Source organism: Kogia breviceps, chromosome 2 (genome assembly GCF_026419965.1).
Source record: "Kogia breviceps isolate mKogBre1 chromosome 2, mKogBre1 haplotype 1, whole genome shotgun sequence".
Classification (NCBI taxonomy): Eukaryota; Metazoa; Chordata; class Mammalia; order Artiodactyla; family Physeteridae; genus Kogia; species Kogia breviceps.
Genome location: NC_081311.1, coordinates 187,767,207 through 187,794,248, shown reverse-complemented (window position 1 = coordinate 187,794,248; position 27,042 = coordinate 187,767,207). Strand labels below are relative to the sequence as shown.

Sequence of the window (27,042 nt, the reverse complement as noted above, 5' to 3'; positions counted from 1 at the left end):
ATGGCTAGTATTCTTGAGTACTTAAGAATGTATTTTACAAGTTTTAAACAAATTGGATTTTTTTTTTTTGAGTTAGCAATAGCAGTTGCTGCTGCTACCTAAAATAGTAATGGGAACAGTTAATTTCCATAGAATTACAGCTTATTTCATAAACATTATGGAGTTCCAACTATATAGTAGGTACTATGCAATATGCAGGGAATAAAAAAATTAACTGTAATCCCTGCCATTAAATATCTAATATGTACATTTAGCCACATAAATGAGTCAAATCATGTTCATCAAAATAAAGCCATCGCTTACTGAAAAAGCTCAACATGAAATGGTCCATGGGTTGTAATGGGGTGAAGCATTCGTTTTAGTGTAGATAAAAGGATCCCTCCCATATTTCTCGACTCTCTCATTTTCCAATACGTACCATTTTTTATTCAAGTTTTTATCATCCTGTGATTCAACCACTGTGATTTAATTGTGTTCTGTAGCCTTCTCTGCTCCCTCTCAGTACACATCTCAGCTGAGCTATCTGGAATATATTACCATAGCTTTAAGGTTCCTTCAAGGATAGTTTCCTAGCTTCTGGACGATACTGTGTTGGATGGATGTCATGAACTGTCCTTTATCGTTGGGTGTCGTAAGTTGGGCCCTCCCAGATGTAGTCCCTGAGTCAAGGACAAAGTATAATTGATTCATTGAGGAAGTGCTCCCAGGTGAAACAGTAAGGGAATGGAAGAAGTGAGAATGAGAAAGGGAAGCAGCCTATCAAGGGGTATCAGCCTAATCCCACAGGGAGCTCTAGAGAGTCTGTTGTACCTTCAGGTGGTCTGTGCCACCTTGAGGCAAAGAAGCTGGGCTTTTGTACTCCTGACTAGTAGTCAGTGGCTGTTGACCTCCCGGATGGCAGAATGCTGTATGTAAACTCCCAGCCACTTAGAACCCACTAAGATCGTGGGCTCCAACTCACAATAGCAACCCTCTGAAAATAGCAGGTGCAAATGATTAGCAACAAAGCACACAGACGCTAGAGGAGAAGCTCACAAAGCTGATAAGAGGTCACCCACAGTGTCCCTTCATTGGAAATTTAGGTTGCAGTGATCATTGTTATTGCAGTTTATCTATTGCAAAGAATATTGCAGTCATTTTGCTACTAGAAATAACTCCACAGTGAACATTTTTATTCTCAAATCTTTTTTTTTTTATTACTTTAGAATTGAGTGATAGAAGGAGTATTACTTTTCCAATAGGTATATACATTTTAAAGAATATGCATATGAAAAATTGCCTTTCAGAAATATTTTTATCAATTACACTTCCAACACTTACTGTTCATTTTCTTTTTTACCAACAATCTAGAGAGCATTGATTCCTCACCTATGAACTGAAGACCTGTAGACAACATCAGAGTTATTCTCAGGGGGTCAGAAAATTCATGTTCCTGGTCTAGCTTTGAGTAGAGACCGAATAAATGATGTCTCAAAATATGATTGTTTTGAAATGTATCAAGATGCTGTTCTGTATAGATAAAAAGCATTTGCATTTTATTAGTGTTTATGGATTCTTGGTAGCATTTTATCATGTATTTTCACCAGTACTAAAAATATAACTAGTCATGAAGCATCTGTAATACTTTTTTTTAGGTCTCAAAAAGGTGCTACCTTGTTTTAAAGATTGAGAACCACGAGTCAATATCACTATGATCTCTTAGGACATGTCTTGACTATTGATTAGAAAATCACCCATATAAACTGTTTTGTCTTAAAGATTTGTCAGTAAGAAAGTCTATACGACTTGGCACCATACATATAAAGCAGATTTAATGACCAAGTCAACAGACTAAAAAGCACATCTCAGAACCATTAAAGGTTTTTTGGAACATACCTACGTACCTCCACCCCCGCCATAATAGAACCTCTTCTTTCTCCTATAGGGGTTAGGGAACACACCAGCATTGTCTTATTCTGTGTTTTAAATAGTCTAAAGAAATTTTAAAGACACAGACAGGGCTATATCAAGATGGAAGTACTGTTTGACCTGTTTTCTTAGCTCGATCCTTGAGGCTTTCTAAATAGCTGTTGAAGTAAAAATCAGAGACTGTTTCGGGTCTTGAGCATTGAGAAAGACAAGGGCGACATTTACTGAGCCCCTACTCTGAGCCAGATACTGTGCTAGTTCCTGTCTGCCTTTCTGTTGTGAATATGGATGGAATTCCCATGACCATCCGTGAAATTTGATTTCTAATACAGTAAAGGAGAAAGCTGAGGTTGATAAAGATCGTGCCTTGCCTTGGATCTCTTGGTTAGGAGATGGTAAAATTGGGATTTGAACCTTACGTGAATTTCCCCTGACACTTAGAGGAAAATAGAATAAATGTCCTATAATCTTGTATTTTAAAAGATGGACACCTCTCAATTTTAACAAGACCATTAAAAAAAAGATGGACAACTAACAAAGCCCCAGTTGCCTTCTTCCTCCTAACCTTCCCCTTTCACCTCAAAAGAGATTTCAGAATGAATGGTACATGGATGAAAGACACTTGGATGTCAGAGTGTACTTGGAATATATCTCTTTGTGGAAGCAAACTTTTAGACATTGTTGCCATACATTTCAGTAGCTGAACATTTCTTTCCTGGGTATTTTTAGGTTCCTTTCTGGCAAAATTAATTAGTGTCATAGATCAAGCATATACTTTGAAGTCTGATAACAATGTAAGAAAAAAATCCAAAGAGGTCTCTAAGTCTCTCTCCAGTAACCTGAAAGAAGACATTTTAGAACCACCAAGCTACTGTCACTTTGCTCAGTTGGCATTTCCTGTTTGTTCTCTTAAGTCTTAAGAATGCTAACTCATTCAGATAATACTCTGTACACTTCCCAAGGGTATCAAGAGGCCCTTTAGTTTTGCTTGTTCATCTCATTTTCTGGCGTAAGAGAATGTGGTAGATATTTGGAAATGAGGACAGATTCTGGTGGATGTAGTTCGTTAATGTTTGTAGAGGCTAGAGGGACTAGAGTCCTCCTCTCTCCATTATAGGACCAGACCTGAGGCTTAACCACAGCTATTTGTTCATTAGCAACTGCAGTCACTTGGCAGATACAGCCTTCACTTCCATAGGTCAACTCCTGAAGGTCTCCAGAATGCCTATTGCCAAATACCCTTAACAGTTCGGCCTTTGCCTGTTGGCAGAGTGTTGGTGAGAAACATTTGGCCTGCCTGCTGGGCAGCACAGTCCTACTTAAGGCCACTTAGAAGTCTCAGTTTGGCAGCCTTTCCTTCACATTTACTTCTTTGGAAAGCTCTGTCAAGAAAGCTGTTAGGGGGCTTCCCTAGTGGCGCAGTGGTTAAGAGTCCGCCTGCCAATGCAGGGGACGTGGGTTTGTGCCCCCGGTCTGGGAAGATCCCACATGCCACCGAGCGGCTGGGCCCGTGAGCCATGGCCGCTGAGCCTGTGCATCTGGATCCTGTGCTCCGCAACGGGAGAGGCCACAACAGTGAGAGGCCCGCGTACCAGGGAAAAAAAAAAAAAAAGAGAAGAAAAAAAAAGAAAGCTGTTGGGAGAGGTCATGATTCTAATATAATATGATGTGCTATTTTTTCCCCTCCTCCTATAGCCCCCCCTAGAAGAACTGGTTAATCTAGAGGTAGATTAATAAAGGATCTTAATTTGCAAGAACCAGGATCCTAGGAACACAGAGACCAGAAGGGTATCAACAGTTTCCCAGTGCCTGAGAACATGTCAGCTTTCATTGACGGAAGGGAGCTGGTTGTCATACCTTGCCCCCTACCAAGATAAACTGGGGGTCTGTCCTTGTCATGCTGTGGGCCAGTTGTTCATTCCAGGAGCTTGCATTGTTAGGACCTCACTCAGGATGGGGTTGATCCAGGAGACTCAGTGCCTTCACATGAGGGTGATTCATTTTGATTATCCTAGCCCAACTTTTAATGCCCAGCTCACTCCCCCATATTTTCATTATCTAGTGTGCCTCCCCTGTGCCGTACAGCCTTGGGAGGCAAACCAATTCACAGGGTAGCAGTCTATCTTCCATAACTTGAATTTCAGTATTCAGCTCTAGTCCAGAAAGGGGTGTAAGTGGATTTTGGATTTTTCTACATGTCTGTTGCCCAGTATCCCCACAGTTAACTTAGGGTTTATTTGGTCAAGATACTCAGATTCTGGTCTCTAAATACTGTCTCCCACTAAAAGGAACCAGAGTTCCCTAGGGAAGTGTCTGATTCCAACTGGGTATGCAAGTATGCAAAATGAGCTTGGAACATCTTGCCAAACCAGAAACAAGGAAGCTATTGAGACTACAGGGTCACATAAGAGGTTCAGGAGCCAACCTGAAGAGGCTCGTTCTGAGCATCAATAAAAGTAGTAACATTTTAGTAGATCAAAACCCTTAAAATATGTTGAAAAACATGAGTTCGTAATTATACTAAGCAAACAAAGAAACCTCCTCTGGTCAACACTAAGAATTCTGGGTAACCAAGTCATTATTTGGAGAATGATACAGGGAATGGATCTTGCCTTTGCTATACAAACTGAACCTCAAGACAACCAAATCGTTGGTTATGGGAAATTTCTTTTTATAGAAATATTCCAACCAATAAACGGAGAAAGAAAGAATTACAAAAGCACCATTTGGCAAGCCATACTAAAACAATGCACTTAAACGATGATCATGAGTAACTGCTAACATCACAAAAAAGAGACAGACAGCCGCTGTTTCCTGATTCCAGACCCCTGGGCAGTACCTCTGTGAAATACTCTTGCAAAAAAGAAATTTGAATCTGATCAGACTCTAGAGCAGAATTTGGCAAACTTCCTGTGAAGGGCCAGGTAGCAAATGTTTCCTGGCTTTGCAGTCCAACTGGGCAGCTGTCTGTTCAACTCGCTGTAGGAGCCTGAATGCAGCCAGAGACAAAACAAAAAGTGTGGCCAGATCTGGCCCAGGAGTTTGCAGACTGCTGTTCTAGGTCTAACTAGCCGTTTACAGGAAGTAAGGAAGACAGAGGAGCTTGTTAAACAGCATCACATGAGTGCAATTAGCAAAATCTAGACTGGGAAACTCTATAGGAAAAATAAGCTGGTTTCTTCAGTAAAAAAGTTCCAAGGAAAAAGTTGAAAATAAAGCAACTAGAGGAAGATTTTTTAAAAGACAAGAGACGTATCAACCAGTTGCAATGTTTGGAGCTTATTTAGATCTTGATTCAAATAAACTGTAAAATAGAAGGCAATCAGGAAAATTTAGACACTGACTAGGTATTTAACATAATAAAGAGTTATTAATTTTTGAATGGGATAATGATATGTGTGTGTGTATTCCTTAGGTTTAGAGTATATACTGAGAATATTTCGAATTATTTGCTATCTAGAATTTGCTTCAAAATAATCTTTGATTCTGAAAAAAATAAAACAAGCCACAAGTTGATAATTATTTTTTCTGGATGTTGGGTATTGAGGGTTTATCTTGCATATATTTGAAATCTTTTATGACATAAAAAAATTTTAAATGTATACATTTTACAAAATATATCACTTTAAACATTTTTTAAAGAAGAAGGGATGGAGTATTTTCTGTTAGGCACTCCTGGGTCCTCCTAAAACTGGCGGGAATGATCTGGCCAAGAGTTGGCACCAGAGTCTTTCCAGTGTTTTTTTTCCCCCAAAACTGTTTTCATACATCTTATTTGTTATTCTAAATAGACTCGACAGATATCATATTATTTATAATTTAAGCTGACAGATATATTATTTATCATTTGCTCATGTGTTATATGTAACAGACATTTTGTTTTGTAAAGAAAGAATTTATAAGGTTGAAAATAAGCTTCATCTTTTGTGACCAACTATACTAGGCTCCCATTGGTTAATCAATGAGCGTTTGTTCAGTGCAGGAGTCTGGCCACAAGTGCTTTTCACAGCCTGGGGAGGTACTGTGAGTGATGGCAACTGGTGAGGAGCAGAGGGGGCATGTAGGAAAGCAGGCGCCCAGCTCCTGGGGCAGTTGCTATGCAGGATGTCTGCCGTGGGAATGAGGGCCCTGTGTTACCAGAACACCTGTTCATTTTCCTTTTTCCTGAGAAGAACTCTAAATCTAGATTGTATGTGACATTGTCTAACTTTTAGTTGCTTAAAATATTTCTACAATGCCTTGTCTTCCAAACCAAACACTTGCACAGCTGGATTAAACCTCTGATTTAGCGTCTGCCCAATGGCAGGGCCCTAAATGAGAGCCTGTGGGCACCAGGATTCTAAAGTGCCCTGGCCCTGCTTTCTGTGAGCTTCCAGTCTAGTTGGGAGGAAAAAAAAACATACTTGAAAAACAAAATGAGAGGTGGAGATAGGAAGTGCTATGGGAATTTGGATGAAGGGGTGGCTAACCGCATCTGGAAAAATTAGGGAAAGCTTCCCACAGGCCACAGAAGGAGTTGGGGGAAGCCCTGGTGTTCTAGGTGGAGAGCCAGGGAGATAAGCAATGTCATGGACATGGGCAAGAGCAAAGCCCAGCAACAGGAAACCAACCCTTTAGGAGGAGGAGTCAGTGGCCCTCCATAGCCCACCCATGAAGGATGTTTCAAAACAAGATTGTGTTCTGTACAATCAGGTGAAAGTAGGCAGCAAACAGTGGAAAGCATGGCGCTGAAACTCAGCTGAGGATCTGAGCAGCAGATCAGAGTATCATCTGTCTAGAAGTGATGGTTGAAGTCATGGGGCCTGTAGAGAGTGTGTTTCTTTAATGCCTGCCATTGACAGGTGGTACATTTATATAGGTGGTAGGGATGCTCTCTGAATCTGGCATTTCAAAACTACCAACCCATTGTTTATAACACTAAATCTTACTTAAAGCTCAAAGCAGCACCCAAATACTTCAAAAACATTCCCCACACTGGAAAGGAAAGGTTTGGAGTAAGAGAAACTAGAAGTCCATGGGGAAAGAGAAGCCCACATATGGAAGGATATGCCTGTGGTAATGGCTTTATTTATAGGTATATGATCTCCCTCCAAGGATGGCCTAAAGTAGAGACTTTTTCACTGTTAAGAAAAGATTATTCAAGAAATTGAAATATTATATAGATTATGATTGTCCATATTAATGCTATGTAATACATTTGAGCAACATCTTTATTCCTTCCCTTATTTGAAAGTTTAAAGTGTAATTTCTCTTAAAAAATAAAATAGGATGTTATTATGTTCTTCCCATAATGAGAATCTCTTCGTTCTAGAGAATAAGCATTTCAAACCCTGATAATTCCAACAGTTATTTCATGTAAAAGACTATCAATTTGCACATGAATATTTGTTAATATTAGGAATGTTATCAGCCTATAATAATGTATGCATTAATACCCACTTTCCTGGCTACTGAACTTTGGAGAGAAGTGAAAGCTTAGTCGTGGACATGTACACAAGCCATGTGAGTTTAGACCACTGAGCATTTAGGCTAGGAAACTGAGACCAAGAAGAAGTTATGCCCAGAACATAAATCAAAAATAACTCTGATGATTCATTCAGAGATTGGTTCAAGATGGTGGAGTAGAAGGACGTGCACTCAGTCCCTCTTGTGAGAGCACCAGAATCACAACTAACTGCTGAACGATTATTGAGAGGAAGACACTGGAACTCAGCAAAAAAGATATCCCACATCCAAAGACAAAGGAGAAGCTGCAATGAGACCGTAGGAGGGGCGCAAGCACAGTAAAATCAAATCCCATAACTGCTGGGTGGGTGACTCACAAACTGGAGAACAATTATACCACAGAAGTCCACCCACTGGAGTGAAGGTTCTGAGCCCCACGTCAGGCTTCCCAACCTAGGGGTCCGGCAATGGGAGGAGGAATTCCCAGAGAATCAGACTTGAAGTCTAGTGGGATTTGATTGCAGGACTTTGATAGGATTGGGGGAAACAGAGACGACACTCCTGGAGGGCACACAAAAAGTAGTGTGCACATCAGGACCCAGGGAAAGGAGCAGTGACCCCATAGGAGACTGAACCAGACCTATCTACCAGTGTTGGAGGGTCTCCTGCAGAGGCGGGGGGCAGCTGTGGCTCACCGCAGGGACAAGGACATGGGCAGCAGAAGTTCTGGGAAGTACTTCTTGGCGTGAGCCCTCCCAGAGTCCACCATTAGCCCCACCAAACAGCCTGTAGCTTCCAGTGTTGGGTTGCCTCAGGCCAAACAACCAATAGGGAGGGAACTCAGCCCCACCCATCAGCAGACAAGCAGATTAAAATTTTACTGAGCTCTGCCCACCAGAGCAATACCCAGCTCTACCCACCACCAGTCCCTCCCATCAGGAAGCTTGCACAAGATAGCCTCATCCACCAGAGGGCAGACAGCAGAAACAAGAAGAAATACAATCCTGCAGGCTGTGGAATGAAAACCACATTTACAGAAAGCTAGACAAAATAAAAAGGCAGAGGACTATATACCAGATAAAGGAACAAGATAAAACCCCAGAAAAACAACCAAATGAAGTGGAGACAGGCAACCTTCCAGGAAAAGAATTCAGAATAATGATAGTGAAGATGATCCAGGACCTCAGAAAAAGAATGGAGACAAAGGTCGAGAAGATGCAAGAAATGTTTAACAAAGACCTAGAAGAATTAAAGAACAAACACCTAGAAGAATAAAAGAACAAAGAAACAGAGATGAACCATACAATAACTGAAATGAAAAATACACAAGAAGGAATCAATAGCAGAGTAACTGAGGCAGAAGAACAGATAAGTGACCCAGAAGACAGAATCGTGGAATTCAGTGCCATGGAACAGAATAAAGAAAAAAGAATGAAAAGAAAAGAAGACAGCCTAAGAGATGTCTGGGACAACATTAAGCACAGCACCATTTGCATTATAGGGGTCACAGAAGAAGAGAGAGAAAGGACCCGAGAAAATATTTGAAGAGATTATAGTCAAAAACTTCCTTAACATGGGAAAGGAAGTAGCCACCCAAGTCCAGGAAATGCAGAGTCCCAGGCAGGATAAACCCAAGGAGAAACATGCTGAGACACATAGTAATCAAATTGACAAAAATTAAAGACAAAAATAGTTATTGAAAGCAGTAAAGGAAAAATGACAAATAACATACAAGGGAACTCCTGTAAGGTTAACAGCTGATTTCTCAGCAGAAACTCTACAAGCCAGAAGGGAGTGGCATGATATACTTAAAGTGATGAAAGGGAAGAAACCACAACCAAGATTACTCTACCCGGCAAGGATCTCATTCAGAGTTGACGTAGAAATCAAAAGCTTTATAGACAAGCAGAATCTAAGAGAATTCAGTACCACCAAACCAGCTCTACAACAAATGCTAAAGGAACTTCTCTAAGTGGGAAACACAAGAGAAGAAAAGGACCTACAGAAACAAACTCAAAACAATTAAGAAAATGGTAATAGGACATACATATCAATAATTACCTTAAATGTGAATGGATTAAATGCTCCAAGCAAAAGACACAGGCTCGCTGAATGGATACAAAAACAAGACCCATGTATATGCTGTCTACAAGAGACTCACTTCAGACCAAGGGACAAATACAGACTGAAAGTGAGGGGATGGAAAAAGATATTCCAAGCAAGCAGAAATCAAAAGCTGGAGTAGCAATACTCATATCAATAAAATAGACTTTAAAATAAAGAATGTTACAACAGAAGGAAAGACAGTATATAATGATGAAGGGAACAATCCAAGAAGAAGATATAACAATTATAAATGTATATGTATATATGCACCCAACATAGGAGCACCTCAGTACATAAGACAAATGCTAACAGCTATAAAAGAGGAAATCAACAGTAAGACAGTAATTCTGGGGGACTGTAACACCTCCCTTACACCAATGGACAGATCATTCAGACAGAAAATTAATAAGGAAACACGAGCTTTAAATGACACAATAGACCAGATAGATTTAATTGATATTTATAGGACATTCCATCTGAAAACAGCAGCTTATGCTTTCTTCTCAAGTGCACAGGGAACATTCTCCAGGATAGACCACATCTTGGGTCACAAATCAAGCCTTGGTAAATTTAAGAAAATTGAAATCATATCAAGCATCTTTTCAGACCACAACACTATGAGATTAGAAATAAGTTACAGGAAAAAAAAATGTAAAAAACACAAATACATGGAGACTAAACAATACATTACTAAATAACCAAGAGATCACTGAAGAAATCAAACAGAAAATCAAAAAATACCTGGAGACAATGACAACGAAAACATGACAATCCAAAACCTACGGGATGCAGCAAAAGCAGTTCTAAGAGGGAAGTTTATACCAATACAATCCTACCTCAAAAAACAAGAAAAATCTCAAACAATCTAACCTTACACCTAAAGGAACTAGAGAAAGAAGAACAAACAGAACTCAAAGTTAGTAGAAGGAAAGAAATCACAAATATCAGAGCAGAAATAAATAGAAACAAAGAAAACATTAAAAGATCAATATAAGTAAAAGCTGGTTCTTTGAGAAGGTAAACAAAATTGATAAACCTTTAGCCAGACTCATCACAAAAAAGAGGGAGAGGACTCAAATTAATAAAATTAGAAATGAAAAGGGAGAAGTTACAACAGACACTGAAGAAATACAAAGCATCCTAAGAGACTACAGCAAGCAACTTTATGCCAATAAAATGGACAACCTGAAAGAAAAGGACAAAGTCTTAGAAAGGTATAACCTTCCAAGACTGAACCAGGAAGAAACAGAAAATATGAACAAGTAATGAAATTGAAACTGTGATTAAAAATCTTCCCACAAACAAAAGTCCAGGACCAGATGGCTTCACAGGTGAATTCTATCAAACATTTAGAGAAAAGCTAACACTCATCCTTCTCAAACTCTTCCAAAAAATTGTAGCAGAAGGAACACTCCAAAACTCATTCTACAAGGCCACCATCACCCTGATACCAAAACCAGAAAAAGATACTGCCAAAAAAGAAAATTACAGACCATTATCACTGATGAATATAGTTGCAAAATTCCTCAACAAAATACTAGCAAACAGAATCCAACAACACATTAAAAGGATCATACACCATGATCAAGTGGGATTTATCCCAGGGATGCGAGGATTCTTCAATATATGCAAATCAATCAATGTGATACACCATATTAACAAACTGAAGAAGAAAAACCATATGATCATCTCAATAGATGCAGAAAAAGCTTTGGACAAAATTCAACACCCATTTATGATAAATACTCTCCAGAAAGTGGGCATAGGGGGAACCTACCTTAACATAATAAAGGTTATATATGACAAACAAAGGAAACTATAAACAAGATGAAAAGACAACCCTCAGAAAATATTTGCAAACAAATCAAGGACAAAGAATTAATCTCCAAAATATATAAACAGCTCATGCAGCTCAGTGTTGAAAAAAACAAACAACCCAATCAGAAAATAGGCAGAAGACCTAAATAGACATTTATTCAAAGAAGACATACAGATGGCCAAGCTGCTCAACATCACTAATTATTAGACAAATGCAAATCAAAACTACAATGTATCACCTCACACCAGTTAGAATGGGCATCGTCAGAAAATCTACAAACAACAAATGCTTGAGAGGGTGTGGAGAAAAGGGAGCCCTCTTGCACTGTTGGTGGGAATGTAAATTGATAGAGCCCCTATGGAGAACAGTATGGAGGTTTCTTAAAAAACTAAAAATAGAATTACCAGACTTCCCTGGTGATGCAGTGGTTAAGAATCCACCTGCCAATGCAGGGGACACGGATTCGAGCCCTGGTCCAGGAAGATCCCATAAGCCACAGAGCCCATGCACCAGAACTACTGAGCCTGCGTTCTAGAGCCCACGAGCCACAACTACTGAGACCATGTGCCACAACTACTGAAGCCCACGTGCCTAGAGCCCTTGTTCTGCAACAGGAGAAGCCACTGCAATGAGAAGCCCATGCACTGCAATGAGGAGTAGCCCCCGCTCACCGCAACTAGAGAAAGCCCACGCACAGCAACGAAGACCCAATAGAGCCAAAAGTAAAATAAATAAATAACTAATTTTTAAAAGTAAATAAATAAGATAAAAATAGAATTACCATATGACCCAGCAATCCCACTACTGGGCATATACCCAGAGAAAACCACAATTCAAAAAGACACATGCACCCCAATGTTCATTGCAGCACTATTTACAATAGCCAGGACATGGAAGCAACCTAAATGCCCATCGACAAACGAATGGATAAAGAAGATGTGGCACGTATATACAATGCAATATTACTCAGTCATAAAAAGAACAAAATTAGGTCATTTGCAGATACGTGGATGGACCTAGAGACTGTTATACAGAGTGACGTAGTTCAGAAAGAGAAAAACAAATATCGTATATTAACGCATATATGTGGAGTCTAGAAAAATGGTACAGATGAACCAGTTTGCAGGGCAGAATTTGAGACACAGATGTAGAGAACAAACATATGCACACCAAGGGGGGAAAGCCATGGGGGGTGGGGATGGGGGTGGGATGAACTGGGAGATTGGGATTGACATGTATACACTAATATGTATAAAATAGACAACTAATAAGAACCTGCTGTATAAATGAATAAATAAATAAAATTCAAAAAAAATGTAAAGAAAAACCACTCTGATTCCAGGTTCTGCACAGCCCCTGACACTGTCCCAATGCACTGTTATGAAACTACACACAGACATCTCACAAAAACTTCCCAAATCCAAGGAACTAAGAAAAACACCCCTGGCAGCCTTCCCCCACTTTATAATGAAACTGTTCTTTTAGCAAAAAATTCACAACCAAGAAAAATTCTGCTAAATAAGGTGGGTATTTATTTGGGAGACTGTCTTTTCTGATTCCAAGACCTTGGAACTTAGCTTTCTCTAGTTACTGTTGTTTTCTACCCGTTTTACAATCTTCTACGTAAGTCTATAGTATGTGGGTGAATCAACTTTAAGCTATCAGAGGCAAAACCAATTTGATGTCCTTTATGAGTATGCAGATTCAAATATATATTCAAATATTTGCTGATCCAGGAGGATTTCTTTGGGAAGCTTGGGGAGAAGAGCCAATGACATACTGAAGGCAGATGCCAGAAGCCATCGTAATGCTAGAGTCAACCGTTCAGATTGATGACGTTGGTGCCTGTCACCGAATTTGGCCATTTGTAACGAAGAAGATACAAATTGTTTTATACTTATGATGGCTTTGTAGTGTATTAAATGTTAAAGAGGAAGTTTATTTCCAGAAAGAAAGAAGCAGGGGAGCAGACACAGTGTCTAATTTTTAGACCAAATGAGTAGAACTTCCATTCAGGATTTGGAAGCGCTCCATTATCCAACAGGCTGAAAGTAACTCAGGGGATTGTCGTGGTATTAGAGACAGTCCAAGGTGCCAAAGTCAAAACAGGCGACGCTGGCCATAGGAAAGCCCCAAGTGGGAGTGTATGTAGGTCACTTACGTGTTTTGAATTTAGATAGGCTGCGTTTATACAATCATTTTACAATTAAGCCCTGGATAAGTTCTGAATGTTCTAAATTTTTTATAATGTGCTTTTTTCCCAACACATAAGAAAATTGCACCATCACCTTGAACGACGGCCTTAATGGTTCACCTTGGGACCCTGAGAGTTTGGTAGGGTGCGGGCGGGGAACTCTGCCTCTGCTGACAGGCCTCTTCCCACCCCAGTGAATTTCACTCTGCTTGAGAAGTGTTTGGAGCTAAGAGTGAGTGAGGCTCAGGACTAAATTAGCCACACTCAGAAAACATTATTTTGATGCAATGAAAAAGAATGATCAAAAATAGCAAGTGTATCAGCCATCAGGTTTAATCCCACACATATTTACTGAACATCTACTTGGGTGGGAAGGACAAGTTCGTAGAGAGGAAGGCAAGGGAACACACATACCTGTTTTGCCCGATGCTGTCCTGGTGCCCTTTCTTTCCCTGGAGCACATGGGTTATTTCCCCTTGTTCCAAGTCTCATCTCTAAGAGGCTCCCCTCTCTCTTGTTCTCTACAGACACCTCCAACTTCCCCCATGTAAATGCACATAACAGGAGGACAAATTGTTTCCTGGGGAAACTTGTGCTGATCAGAAGCTCGGGTCTATAAGGGAGGAACCAAATTAGCCACATCTCAAATTCTGCTTTTGTTTTACCAGCTGCCGCTTCTAAGTTCTTATTTAATGAAAGTATTTGCTTTTCCATAAACACATGTAAATTTCCTACCTCTTGCTTGTCACAGCCAAAGAAAGCTCAGTAGGTGGTAATCAAGGAAGAAAGCATATTTCAAAAAAAAATCACTGTAATTGAGAATATCAGTGTAAACAACGCCTTCTTCACAACTGATGAATTTGCCAATTGTTCTGCCCTCTTGTAGATTTAAGGGTGTCACTTAAATTTATTTTCACTAACAATTCATTCATTAAGAAAGTTATATATATATGGTAAAAAAAAAGAAAGCGTGTAGTTATAAAATATTCACAGCAACCCAAGGGATTCACTCCCTTATTTCAAACTCTCCAGTGCCTTCTTTCTTTTTTTTTTTTCTTAATTTATTTGACCGCACTGGGTCTTAGTTGCGGCTCACCAGCTCCTCGGTTGCGGCACGTGGACTCTTTAGTTTTGACTCGCGGGCTCCTTAGTTGCGGCTCACCAGCTCCTTAGTTGTGGCACACAGCCTCCTGAGTTGTGGCATGCGAACTCTTAGTTGGGGTATGCATCTGGGATCTAGTTCCCTGACCAGGGATCGAACCCGGGCCCCCTGCATTGGGAGTGCAGAGTACTAACCACTGCACCAGCGGGGAGCTCCCTCCAGTGGTTTCTCATGACCCCTAGAATGAAATGCAAGAGCCATACCTGGTAGGACAGGCCCTTCAGGATCTGGCCCCTTTGTCTTCTTCACCTCCTCCCCAACCTCTGCCCCCCATGTCCCTTACATCGCTGGCACACCAACCTCCAACAATCCACCTTCGTTCCCACCTCAGGGACTTCGCCCTGCCATCCTTCTGCCTGGCACATCCTTCCCCCCTTTCTAGCCACTCAGCTCTTAGCACGCGTGTCCCTCTGCAGAGGTGGCCTCCCTGCCTGTCCTGTCACATGCTCCCCCACTCCATTCACTCACATCACCATGTCTTATTGTTGTGGCCTGATCCCTCTCTGAAATGACTTGATTGCCTCCTGGTTTATTTTCTGTCTCCCCTCTAGAATATAAACTCCAGGAGGGCAGGGGTCTTGGCCATCTTACTTACATTTCCATGCTCTGCACTTAGACAAGTGCCTGGCACATGGTAGGCTCTCAGTAAATATTGGTGTGATTGGATGAAGGGCGGTAACAAGGATGAAATAATGATTAGAATTGTGTCTGCCACAGAGTTGGGACCAGCAAGTGGAAGTTTCCTTCCTCTCGCTCTCGCTCCCCGTCCCCCTAACAAAATATATATAAAGGAAAACAATCGAATCTACACTGTTGTGTCTTGACTATATTAAAGACATTCAGTTACACCGAGTATAGTAAATCATATCTAGCTGAGTACAAAGTAGCCTCCGAAAAAGTATTCATTAAATGTAGAATGTAAATATTTTCTTGATTTCATTTTTCAGGTTGTCATTGCCAGAAGGAACCATGAATTGGCATTTTCCCTTTTTCCTCATGGCCACCGTGACATTGCCCTCTGTGTGCTCCCAGTTCAACCCCCTATCTCTGGAGGAACTAGGCTCGGACACAGGAATCCAGGTGTTCAATCAGATTGTCAAGTCCCGGCCTCATGACAACATCGTCATTTCCCCGCACGGGATTGCGTCCGTCCTGGGGATGCTTCAGCTGGGAGCCGACGGCAGGACCAAGAAGCAGCTCACCACGGTGATGAGATACGGCGTGAATGGTGCGTGCGCCTGGGCCTGGCTGGCGGGCCTTGCAGGAGTCCCAGGCTGAGGGTCCCTGGCTTGGTCTTTGCTTACCGCTCCGAGGAGCAGAGCAGCTGAGAGGGGTCTTGCGGGTGCCCCCTGGGCTTGAGGGCCAGTCTCGTCCAAGGCACGGTGGCAATGCTAGGATTTAGGAGAGCTGGGTTCTGGTCTCCGTTCGGTAGCTGTGGGGCTTTGGGCAGTCACTTGACTCCTTGAAAGCCCCTGTTTTCTCATCTCTAACAAGAAAACTTCCTGTCTGCCCCCCGTCTATGTTGTACAGGGCTCAGAATGCATCATGGCTGTGAACGTACTTTTAAATCCGTAATCGGGGGAGATGGGTGGATGTGACCATGGAGGGCAGCCCGGGGCAGTCTTATGCTGATGGAACCGCTCTGCATCTCATTTGAGGTGGCGGACACACGAATCTCCATGGGGGGTAAAATTGCATAGAGCCACACACACACACACGCACACACACATGCACACGCACACGCATATGTATGTAAAACAGGTGAATGAGCTCTGGGGGTTGCACCAGTGGCAGTTTTCTCACTGTGGATCTGTACTACCATCATGCAAGATACTACCATTGGGGAAACTGGGTGAAAAGTGGAAATATACAGGACCACCTTGTATATTGTTTTGCAACTTCCCGTGATTCTATCATTATTTCAAAATAAAAAACTATAAAGGAAGTTTGTTGAAAAGTAAGGCCCAGGGCTTCCCTGGTGGCACAGTGGTTAAGAAACCGCCTGCCAATGCAGGGGACATGGGTTTGAGCCCCGGTCCGGGAAGATCTCACATGGCGCGGAGCAACTAAGCCCGTGAGCCACAACTACTGAGCCTGCGCTCTAGAGCCCGTGAGCCACAGCTACTGAGCCCGCATGCCACAACTACTGAAGCCCACGCGCCTGGAGCCTGCGCTCTGTAACGAGAAGCCCCCGCTCGCCGCAACTGGAGAAAGCCCGTGCGCAGCAAGGAAGCCCCGACACAGCCAAAAATAATAAATAAATAAATAAAATAAATTTAAAAAAAAAAAGTAAGGACCAATAGGAATGGTTTCGTTTTCTTGAAAGAAAGCCCCATTTTAATTACCTGTGTAAGCTTGAGAGCTTACATCTCCTAGTGCTGTCACTCAGTTTTAGCTCAGATTTCTCACCCGAGTCCCCTTCCACTGACCCCTCCCCAGTGCTGGGCCTGGGCCAGCACTAGCCTTGGAGCCCTTCCTTAGCACCAGCTGTGCCGTGACCTTGACAGGTCACATCTGACATCCAGGCTTTAGTGGCTTTATTGGGAAGCAAGGACGTTTTCCTACCCGCATCCCTCCATTCCCACTGGCCATAAAGTTCTAGGAATCTTGACCACGTTGACGCCTGTGCTGGGAGAGGAGGAGAGATGGGGGTTTGCGTACTTCAGGGCTCCCCTCTGCACCCCAGTTCTATCCTTCTCTGTGTAGCCCCCGGGGGCTGCCAGCAGGAGATGCCCACCCACCCCGCTCTGTTTACAGGGCATTAAACTATTTTTTTTCTTTTTTTGCGGTACACGGGCCTCTCACTGTTGCGGCCTCTCCCGTTGCGGAGCGCAGGCTCCGGACGCGCAGGCCCAGCGGCCACGGCTCACGGGCCCAGCCGCTCCGCGGCACGTGGGATCTTCCCGGACCGGGGCACGAACCCGCGTCCCCTGCATCGGCAGGCGGACTCGCAACCACTGCGCCACCAGGGAAGCCCAGGGCATTAAAATTTGCATGAGTTTGCAGTTTGTTCACCTGTTGGACGCACTGGGGGACTAAATATTTGGAACACACCGTTATGCCCCTGTTTGGAAGCCCACAGAACTCTTGGTGATTTATAACTTCATAGTGAATCGCTCACGGGGCTCCTGGCCTCTCCCAGCGCCATCCAGGCCCTGTCGGCCAGCACCATTCCAAAAGAGCAACTGGATTGTCCTGTCAGTCTTCCTGCTGAGCCACATTCATTTTAACTAGTGTTTCTAAAGTTTTGGCAATATTGCTCTGTTGGCAACTCCCCCCCACCCCTCATCTCTTCTTCCTCCAAAATCACTAGCAGTCGAGTTGTGGAATGACTTCAGTTCACATGATGGACTCATCGGGGGAGCCCGGGTGGGTTTTCAGGCCCCGGTTTGGGCTCAGCCTCTGAGAACTCAAGATAGCGGCACTCGGGTTGAGAGCACAGGCAGCACAGTCTGGGCCACAGGAGGAGGATCTGCCCCGATCTTTTCTGGGCAGGAGACGGGACCGTGGAAGAGCTGAAAGGGATAAGTGCCGAGATTGGGCTCTGAAGTCTGCTGGTCCCTTCGTTGTACAACGTGCCTGCCCCCTCCTGCTGGGCCTGGCCCACAGAACCCGTGAGGGGTGCAGTCTCCAGAGGCCTCACAAAGGGCCAAACCGTGGGGCTCTTACCTGCCATTATTTAAGAACGACAGGTCAGCTCTCCAGGGGACCGTCAAGGTGACTCCGCCGGTTGTTTTAGGACAGTGTCATTTTTAAAGGACCCCAAGCGAGGAAGACAGATCTGTAATTCGAGCTCTCTGTAGGAACACATTTCATCCTTTATAACTTACTTCCCTCTTTTCCATGCTCTGAAACTAAATGGAGCATGTATGAATGGCCTGTGTAAAATAAAGCTTACTTTGCCATAAAACTAATTCCCTTATCTTGTGAGCTTCGTATCAAATAAAAATCACCTTGTTCTTGGATGGTGGCACATGGCCATTTTTTTATAGTCTTTCTGATGTTCAACTTTATACCTTTTTTCCCCCCAAAATAGAGAAAAATCGTGTTGTTAAATCTTTGGCAAGAAAGGAAATAGCGCTTAAGATTGTTAAGAAAGAGAGACGGGATTAGGAAGAGTCCTTTGGTTTATTCCCCCACGGCTACATAACTGAAGAGTTTTCCAGTCTTCCTATTGACCTGGTGCCAGGGAAGTCTTCCAGGAGAGCAAGGTCTACTTGGGGAAGTTGTGGAGAAGGCCTGGAAGATGCCTGCTTTGAGGCTAGAAGTGCAATTGATCTTTAGGGGCTATTAATAGTTATACTTCATTCTACGCCCTCCCTTCTCCTAACAGAAGGCCACTGAGAAAGCAGATGACTTAGTCTCTTGCTACTCGTACTAGTTTTGTTTATACTGTTCTTCTTTGCCATACTATAGAAGATATTAAAACAAAAAATAACCTTCCTACATTCTTGCGGAAATATTGCTGCATTTTCTCCTTTCTCCTTCAGGAGTCGGTAAAGTATTAAAGAAGATCAACAAGGCCATCGTCTCCAAGAAGAATAAAGATATTGTGACGGTGGCCAATGCCGTGTTTGTGAAGAATGGCTTCAAGATGGAAGTGCCTTTCGTCACGAGGAACAAAGACGTGTTTCAGTGCGAAGTCCGGAACGCGAACTTCGAAGACCCCGCCGCCGCCTGTGACTCCATCAACGTGTGGGTTAGGAACGAGACGAGGGGTGAGTGGCCCCAGTTGCCGGCAGTGAGCGGGCGTGATTTTCCACTTTGTGAATGAAAGCGTGAGTTGGGCTCTGAGACCCACACTGGGGCCTGCGTGCCCAGTGGCCCTTCTGTTGTGAAAGGCCTGGACCCGCTGACTGCTCCGCCCTTCCTCTCTCAGAGCCCCACGGCTCAGACCACCTTCCCACCCTTTTCCTGCCGCCGTCAGCTGTGCCCCCTGGGGACCTGTCTCCCTGTGGCTCTCAGGCAGCAGGGCGCTCTGCAGACTCTCTTCCTTCTTCGCGGCATCTCATCTCAGAGTCCCTGCCCACAGGCCCTTGTCTGTTTGGAAGGCTTTAGTGCACATTCCTTCCTACGTCTGTGTCCACGTTCCCTTTGCTCAGAATGTGCTTCTCAGCCTTTAAGAGTCGCGATTGAGCTCTCCCCACACCTTCCTTGCCTCTTCCTTTTTACGTTGAAGTATAATTGACGTACAGTATTATATAAAGTACAGGTGTACATGCAGTGATTCACAATTTTTAAAGGTTATCCTCCATTTATAGTTATTATAGAATACTGGCTATATTCCCTGTGTTGCACAATACTTTCTTGTAGCTTGTTTTATACGTAATAGTTTGCTCCTCTTAACCCCCTGCCCCTATGGTGCCCCTACCCCTTCTCTCTCCCCTCCCCTTCCTCACCTCTTGCTTCTGTCGTCCTCACCTCTCGCTTCTGTCGTCCCAGGAAGTAGGTGCCTCCCCCGGTTATAATGGGCATCTGCTCATCCAGGACTGCACCCTTCGTTAGAGCACATCCACACTATGTGATTACTCGTGTATGTGCATCTCTCCCTCCACGAAACTGAAGACATATCTAACATCAGTGTTTTCAGCCTGTTGATTTGTAAACGTCAGGTTCAGGTGGAAACATTCAGAGGGAGAGGTAGGTCCAGAACATCGGAGGAAAGTTAAGGCTAGAAATAGAGATCTGGGAACCGTTTTTCACCGAAGGGGAGAGTTAAAGTCACAAGAGTGGAAGCAAAAGAGACTCAATGAGGAGAGTAAGCCCAAAGACAAAACTTGGGGAAACTCTGGCTTTTCGGGTCATGGCTCTCAAAACGTGGTTCCTGGGGCGTGTGTCTAGAATGCAAATCTCTGGGGAATTCCCTGGTGGTCCAGTGGTTAGGTCTAGGTGCTTTCACTGCTGAGGGCCCGTGTTCAGTCCCTGGTTCAGGGAACTGAGATTCCAAGCAAAAAAAAAAAAAAAAGAATGCAGATCTCTGGACCGCAGTCAATCTCTGAGGCAGGGACCTAGCATTCTGCACTAAAGCAAGTCCTCCCCCAGTCTCCCTCCAGACTTGTAGATATGAATATTTGCAAACCACGTGAGGGGCTAGAGAAGAGCCGGGACGGGGAATGCTCTGGAGGGTAGAGGAGAGCCAGCGTGTGGTTTTGGTAAACCTGTGACATCCCTTTTCAACAGGATCCTGCACGGTGCAACCTGGGCTCCCTTCTTGAAACCACAAAATGATCAGGCAGCCTGAGCCGTGGGGCTCTGAGAGAGAAAGGGATGAACAGTCAGCGGGTCCAGGCCTCTCACAACAGAAATGCAGGACACCAGCAATTGGGGGAGGGGGTTAGTGTGTTTTTCCGAGCCTGGAGGACTGAGAACAGAGGTAGGAAGCCGATGGCCCTCAGATGCTGGTAGCTGTATGACGTGACGTGTCAGCGCCCACCCAGCCTTCCTCTTTGCTGTGTCCTGGGAGTAGTAAGTCCCTCAGGATGCCGCCCAACCGTTTCAGACCACTTGAACACACACTGACTCGATGCATTTCTCACAGCAACTGGGGGAGGGAGAGCGATGGGGCCAGAAAAGTGATTTTCAACCCTGCAGACCTAACTCCCGCTGTTAAACAAAGATCTTCACTCTGTTTACTCTCTTGAAATGAAATTCGTAGCTCATATAACCTATGCACATGTACACAAATTTTTTAAAAAATAAATATAATGCCCAACTGTAACACCAGGAAAAACAAAAGTTATTTATAAATGTAGTTCAGTAGGTAAACCCTTGGGTACAGCCACCCCTGAATCCGTAACAGTCAAATTCTTAGAATAAGAATTGACATTCACATTGACTGTGAATCGACAGCCACAAAAGCAGACCGAGACAGGCACACTGCACTGGCGACACAAAAACCATGGGCCGTGTTACCGTCGTTGAGGCGGTTTTTTCTAAAACGCTGCAAAACTCTTGGTAAATTTCCGAGCAAAACAAGTACAGACTTCACTTGGTTTTGCGTGGTAGTCACATTCCTGACAAATTCAGCACAGATTAAAAGTATGCAAAATAAAAGATACTTTGTGTTTACACCGGAAAAAGCATAAGGTTCTGGGCTCAGATGACAAGAAGCAGGTCTCTGACGGACATGACTACGCAGCGGGGCGTATGAAAGCAGGACGGTTCATTGTTTGGGCTGTTTTGAACACTGCAGGACGTGTAGCATCTCTGGCCACTGTCTCTGCAACCAGAAACACTCCCACAAATTTCCAAACTGCCCGCTCAGAGGCGCTAGTGCATATGCGAGGTGTCAGAAGGACCCTGGTGATCAAACTGTCCACGTGTGGAAGACTGCCACGTGATGTCAGATCCTGCCCTGCAGAGAGTCGGGGAGCCTTTCCAGTGTGCTAGGGACGTGGTGATGGCCTGGCTGGGGCTGCCCTGCCACCTCTCTGCGGCCTCAGCCTCAACCACGCGGGCTTCCTCCCGACTCATACTCGCCATCCTCTCTCCGCCCCCCTCCCCCGCCCCAGTGCATCCTGCTACCTGGAATGCTTTCCTTCCCCGTTGCCCCTTGCCTATTCATTTCACACTCTGTCATGAATGGCATAATAGTTACAAGCGTGAGAGCCCAGTTTGAACCTCAGTTCTGCCACCTGCTGGCTGTGTACCATCAGGCAGGTTACTTAACCTCCCTGTGCCTCAGCACCCTCCTCTGTAAAATGGAGATACAGTAGTGGTACCTACTAGAATTGTTATAATAACATTAAGGTTGTTATGGGACTGTAAATTATAGGCATAAGTCGTTTAGCAAGGTGATTGGCACTTTGCAAATGTTCAACGAATGTGAGCTATGTTTATAGCCATCGGCTCAAGTAATACTTCCTCAAGGAATCCATCCATCCCTGACCTCATCCACCAGATCATATCCCCCTCTTTTTTTTTTTTTTTTTCAGTACGCGGGCCTCTCACCGCTGTGGCCTCTCCCGTTGCGGAGCACAGGCTCCGGACGCGCAGGCTCAGCGGCCATGGCTCACGGGCCCAGCCGCTCCGCGGCATGTGGGATCTTCCCGGACGGGGGCACGAACCCGCGTCCCCTGCATCGGCAGGCGGACTCTCAACCGCTTGCGCCACCAGGGAACCCCGGATCCCCCTCTTATTTGCCCTCACATCCTTAAGTACTTTCACTTGAAGATATTTATTACAATTGCATTTCCAAGTCACTTTTATCAGCCTCCACTTCCCTCCAGTCTATAGCTTTTGGAAGGGCGGGTTTTATTTTTACTGTGTTTTGTTTTCTCTGGTAGACATCAAAGACTGGATACATGGATGGATGGATGAGTAGGGGGGTGAATGGATGGGTGGATGGGTGATGGATGCATGTTTATGGCAGTTATTGATGGCAGGTCCTCCACGTGCCTCCTTGCCTCTAAACCATGCATTTCTTACACTTCTCTTTTATCCTTTCTTATTATTTCTTTGTGCCCCCTTGTTATATCTTAGTTCTACCAGTGACAATAAGAGGCTTTATTTACCTTAGGAAAAAAGGGCGGGAGAGATTCCTTCAGACTCTCAGTGTGCAACAACAGAATCGTGAACATAGAATCTTAGGTGTGATTTTTTTAAAATGAGTGACAGGGTTCTTGCTCTTGTGCAGCTCACAGTTTAGTTGAGGGAGACAGATGCTCCATTTGGCTAGAATACAATACCGCAGTGTAACGGTGGTGCTGAGCATTGGGCTTTATGGAAACTCCAGGAGATAGGGAGGAGTGACAGAGAAGCGATATAAGCAGAGGGGACCACCGAGCTCTGTCTCAAAGGCAAGTAGGAATTGGACTGAGTAATGGTCCCAGCAAAGGCAAGACACAGCCTTCGCTATTGGTAAACCAACTCTCAAGAGCTTGCTATCACTGGAGCACAGAGTTCTCACTTCCTTCCCACAAGACAGAGTCTGTTCACAGAAGCCGCTTTGCTTTGAGCGATGGCTATTTATATCGCGTGTGTTTTCCTTCCAGATCCTGATGTAAGGTGGCGTTGGCGCCCCCTTGTGTAAGTAATGAGCAACGATGACGCTGACTTACTGGGCGCCGTGTGGGTCAGGGAATCCTCCAAGTGTGCTTCTTTACCGTGACTGACGTAAACATCTGTTTATTGTACCTCCAAATCTTCTTGAGCTTCATTTCAAAGAACTTAAAGCTCTCTCTGCTGAATCAGATAGTCTTGCTTCTTCAGAAGCTGTTGGTTTTATTCTCACCATTTAATGTATTGTAACTTGCATTTATATTATGAACATTTTTAAAAAGTTGGACTAAAAGCTACACTGAACTAATTTTTAATAGCTTTAGTGTTAGTGATCTCTCTTAAACCCATACACACACACACACACACACACACACACACACACAGAGTTGAATCTTCAAAAACCAAGCAAAAGGAACCTAAATGAAAATTCAAAGCTTCAAGCACAGGTGGCACTTTAGAAGGATCTTTGTGACTTCACAAGAACATCCTGAATTTGCAACAGTTGTGTGTGCTTCATTCTTGCACAAACAAGCTGGACCATCCTGATATCTTGTGAAGAGCATCTTCCTTAACAATTAATTATTCTAGGAGAGACCCCATTTCTTTTTATCTCTATAATATGAGCCTAAATGGATCCCTGACCCATAACTATAGATACCAATTTTAGCCTCAACTCTTCTTTAAGTAGCTAGATAATTATCAGGGATTCCAAACGAATGCTCAACATTCCTAAAATCTTAAGAGAAATTAAGCGTTTGCCTTTGATAACATTACACAGGCTGAAGTGTTCCTTTATTTTTAACTGGGATTAAATCAGCCCAGTGGTTACAACAAAGCAGCACGACAACTGTTTATCTTGTGCCGACCAAAAGCCCTCACTGGCGGTCATACATGTCAGTTATTATCAAAAACAGAGAAATTAATTATGAATTAAGTATAGCGGATGAGCAAAGTGTTCTTAAAATAGGGGGTTTATAGGGATATAAGAGAATTTCTTGATGAAAAGTTGGGTAACCCTAAATAGAGGGTCTCTGAAGTCTTTTCCGGTTCTCTGATTTTTAACTTGTTTTCAGCTTTTAATTTTTACTGAGGAAAAAAATTAGAAGGGACAAGAGGATATTGTAAAAGTTCTTTTAAAAATCTTTGAAATGTTAAAGATCTTTGAATTTTTAAATTTTACAAATCTTTGAATCTTAAAATTTCTCTGATTTTTCATTCCCCCCGACCGTGCAGCTGCCTTTCGCCCCAAAACGGACTGCAGTCCTGAGTGTCCTCTGTGTCTGTTCTCCGACTTGCACAGGTATGATCGACAACCTGCTGTCCCCGGATCTTCTCGACGGTGTCCTCACCAGACTGGTCCTGGTCAATGCAGTGTATTTTAAGGGTTTATGGAAATCACGGTTTCAGCCCGAGAACACAAAGAAGCGCACGTTTGTGGCAGCTGATGGGAAATCCTACCAAGTGCCGATGCTGGCCCAGCTCTCCGTGTTCCGGTGCGGTAAGTTCACACTCAGTGACGCTCTGTCCTAGAATGTGCCAGCCGCAGAAGGGCCCTCGGGTGCTGTCACTTAGTTCAAGAGCAAATCTGCCTTTTTAGTTTTTATGAAGGGCAGGGGAGGAGAGGGCAGGATTTTTTAAAAGCTCATGGTAAGTCTTTGTATTACTTGCCAAGGTTATGTATTAATGTATAACACGTGTAACGCTTTTAGGTTGAAATTTAAAGATGACAGGACAATTCACAAAATGAGAAGTATTAAATGGACATGAAACATATCGCATGCATTATCAAGTCATCGTTAGCAATCTTGCATTACCAAATCAAAAATAAAAGTAAAAATTATGGGCTTCCCTGGTGGCGCAGTGGTTGAGAATCCGCCTGCCGATGCGGGAGACACGGGTTCGTGCCCTGGTCCGGGAGGATCCCACATGCTGCGGAGCAACTAAGCCCGTGGGCCATGGCCGCTGAGCCTGCGCATCCGGAGCCTGTGCTCTGCAACGGGAGAGGCCACGGCAGTGAGAGGCCCGCATACCTCAAAAAAAAAAAAAAAAAAAAAAAAGTAAAAATTATATTTCTTTTCCACTGATCAGATTAGCAAAAATTACGAAGATTGACAAAGCCCAGTCATGGCTCTGGTGTGGGGGGGCACCTGGGCACCCCTGGGTGCTGTAGGTGGTGGGGAGCCGTGGTCTGGAGGACTTTCTAGAAGCCACACCTCAGCAGTCTCACGCCAAGGAATTTATAATATGAAGATAATCATACACTAGCAAATAAATAGAAGCCATGTACGTACATGTAGTGGAACACACATGATAATTAGATTTATATAAGTAGAAAGTTATATAATATGTGGTTGATTTCAGAAAACAAGTTACAGAACAGCAGATGCTGTTTCATCTCATTTATGTAAAATACTTTCTATATATTCATACAGACATGTCTTGGAGGACGTTCAGTAAAATGTTAAGTGGTAGTATTTCAAATGATTATTTTTCTTTGTTTGAGTTTGAAATTTTTTTTAAGGAACACGTGTCAGTTTTACAGTTGGGGGAAAAAGAAAATGACCCATCTCTGTAGTCATTAGCACACATAGGTAACTAAGGCTGGTGACTGTTTTTTAAACCTGCTTTCATTGAAGTATCAGTAGTCCAGTTTAAGTTAAACTTCTTTTTCCTCTATAAGTTAGCGTTTATGTCTCCAATCTATATGTGGACATGTGGGTCCCAAGTATCCCCTTTGCATATACAGTATATGTTAGATCAAGCATTGCTCAACATTTCTCCAGCTGCCTAATTCTTTAAATTAAGAAATGACTCATGCTAGGGACACGATAAAGTCACTTTCCTTCTCCCGTGTCTTTCATCAAACTTCCAGGTAGAATTTTGTCATTCACTCAATAAATTTTTTCAAGATAATATGTATTTAAAAGCCCTGCAGAGAGACTTCCCTGATGGTCCAGTGGTTAAGACTCTGCGCTCCCGATGCAGGGGGCCCCGGTTTGATCCCTGGTCAGGGAACTAGATCCCGCGTGCCGCAACTAAGACCCGGTGCAGCCAAATAAATAAATAAATATTTAAAATTTAAAAAAAAAAAAAAAAGTCCTGTAGAAAGGTAGCATTTAGCTAAGCAACTGAGACCAATGAAAGGCGCTTTTTGTCCAGAACTCATTCTCGGGTTACGTTGCCCAGGAAGACGTCATGGAATGTTATCATGGCCACCAGCTCCTATCCGAAGCACAGTTATTTTATTTTAGGTCAATCTTTGTACACATTCTAATGAAACAAAACGCGAGACAGCCTCATTTACTGTATGTTTCTTTTGCTGAAAAATAATGAATAAGTCAGTAAAGAATAAATCAGCAAGGCTTCTATAGGCATTCCCATGAAAGATTAAAATGTTTATATTTGTAG

General features: G+C 43.4%; 1 protein-coding gene across 2 annotated transcripts in view; it reads left to right on the top strand.

Moving 5' to 3' along the window:
* SERPINE2 (serpin family E member 2) overlaps nucleotides 1-27,042 on the top strand; it is a 74,538-nt gene that overhangs the window by 30,793 nt on the left and 16,703 nt on the right. For both annotated transcript variants that reach the window (XM_059055530.2, XM_067026992.1), the window contains exons 2-4: nucleotides 15,582-15,862; nucleotides 19,125-19,352; nucleotides 24,935-25,132. In XM_059055530.2, the coding sequence (XP_058911513.1) occupies nucleotides 15,604-15,862; nucleotides 19,125-19,352; nucleotides 24,935-25,132 (685 nt within the window). In that variant the 5' untranslated portion in view covers nucleotides 15,582-15,603. The remainder of the gene's footprint in view (nucleotides 1-15,581; nucleotides 15,863-19,124; nucleotides 19,353-24,934; nucleotides 25,133-27,042) is intronic.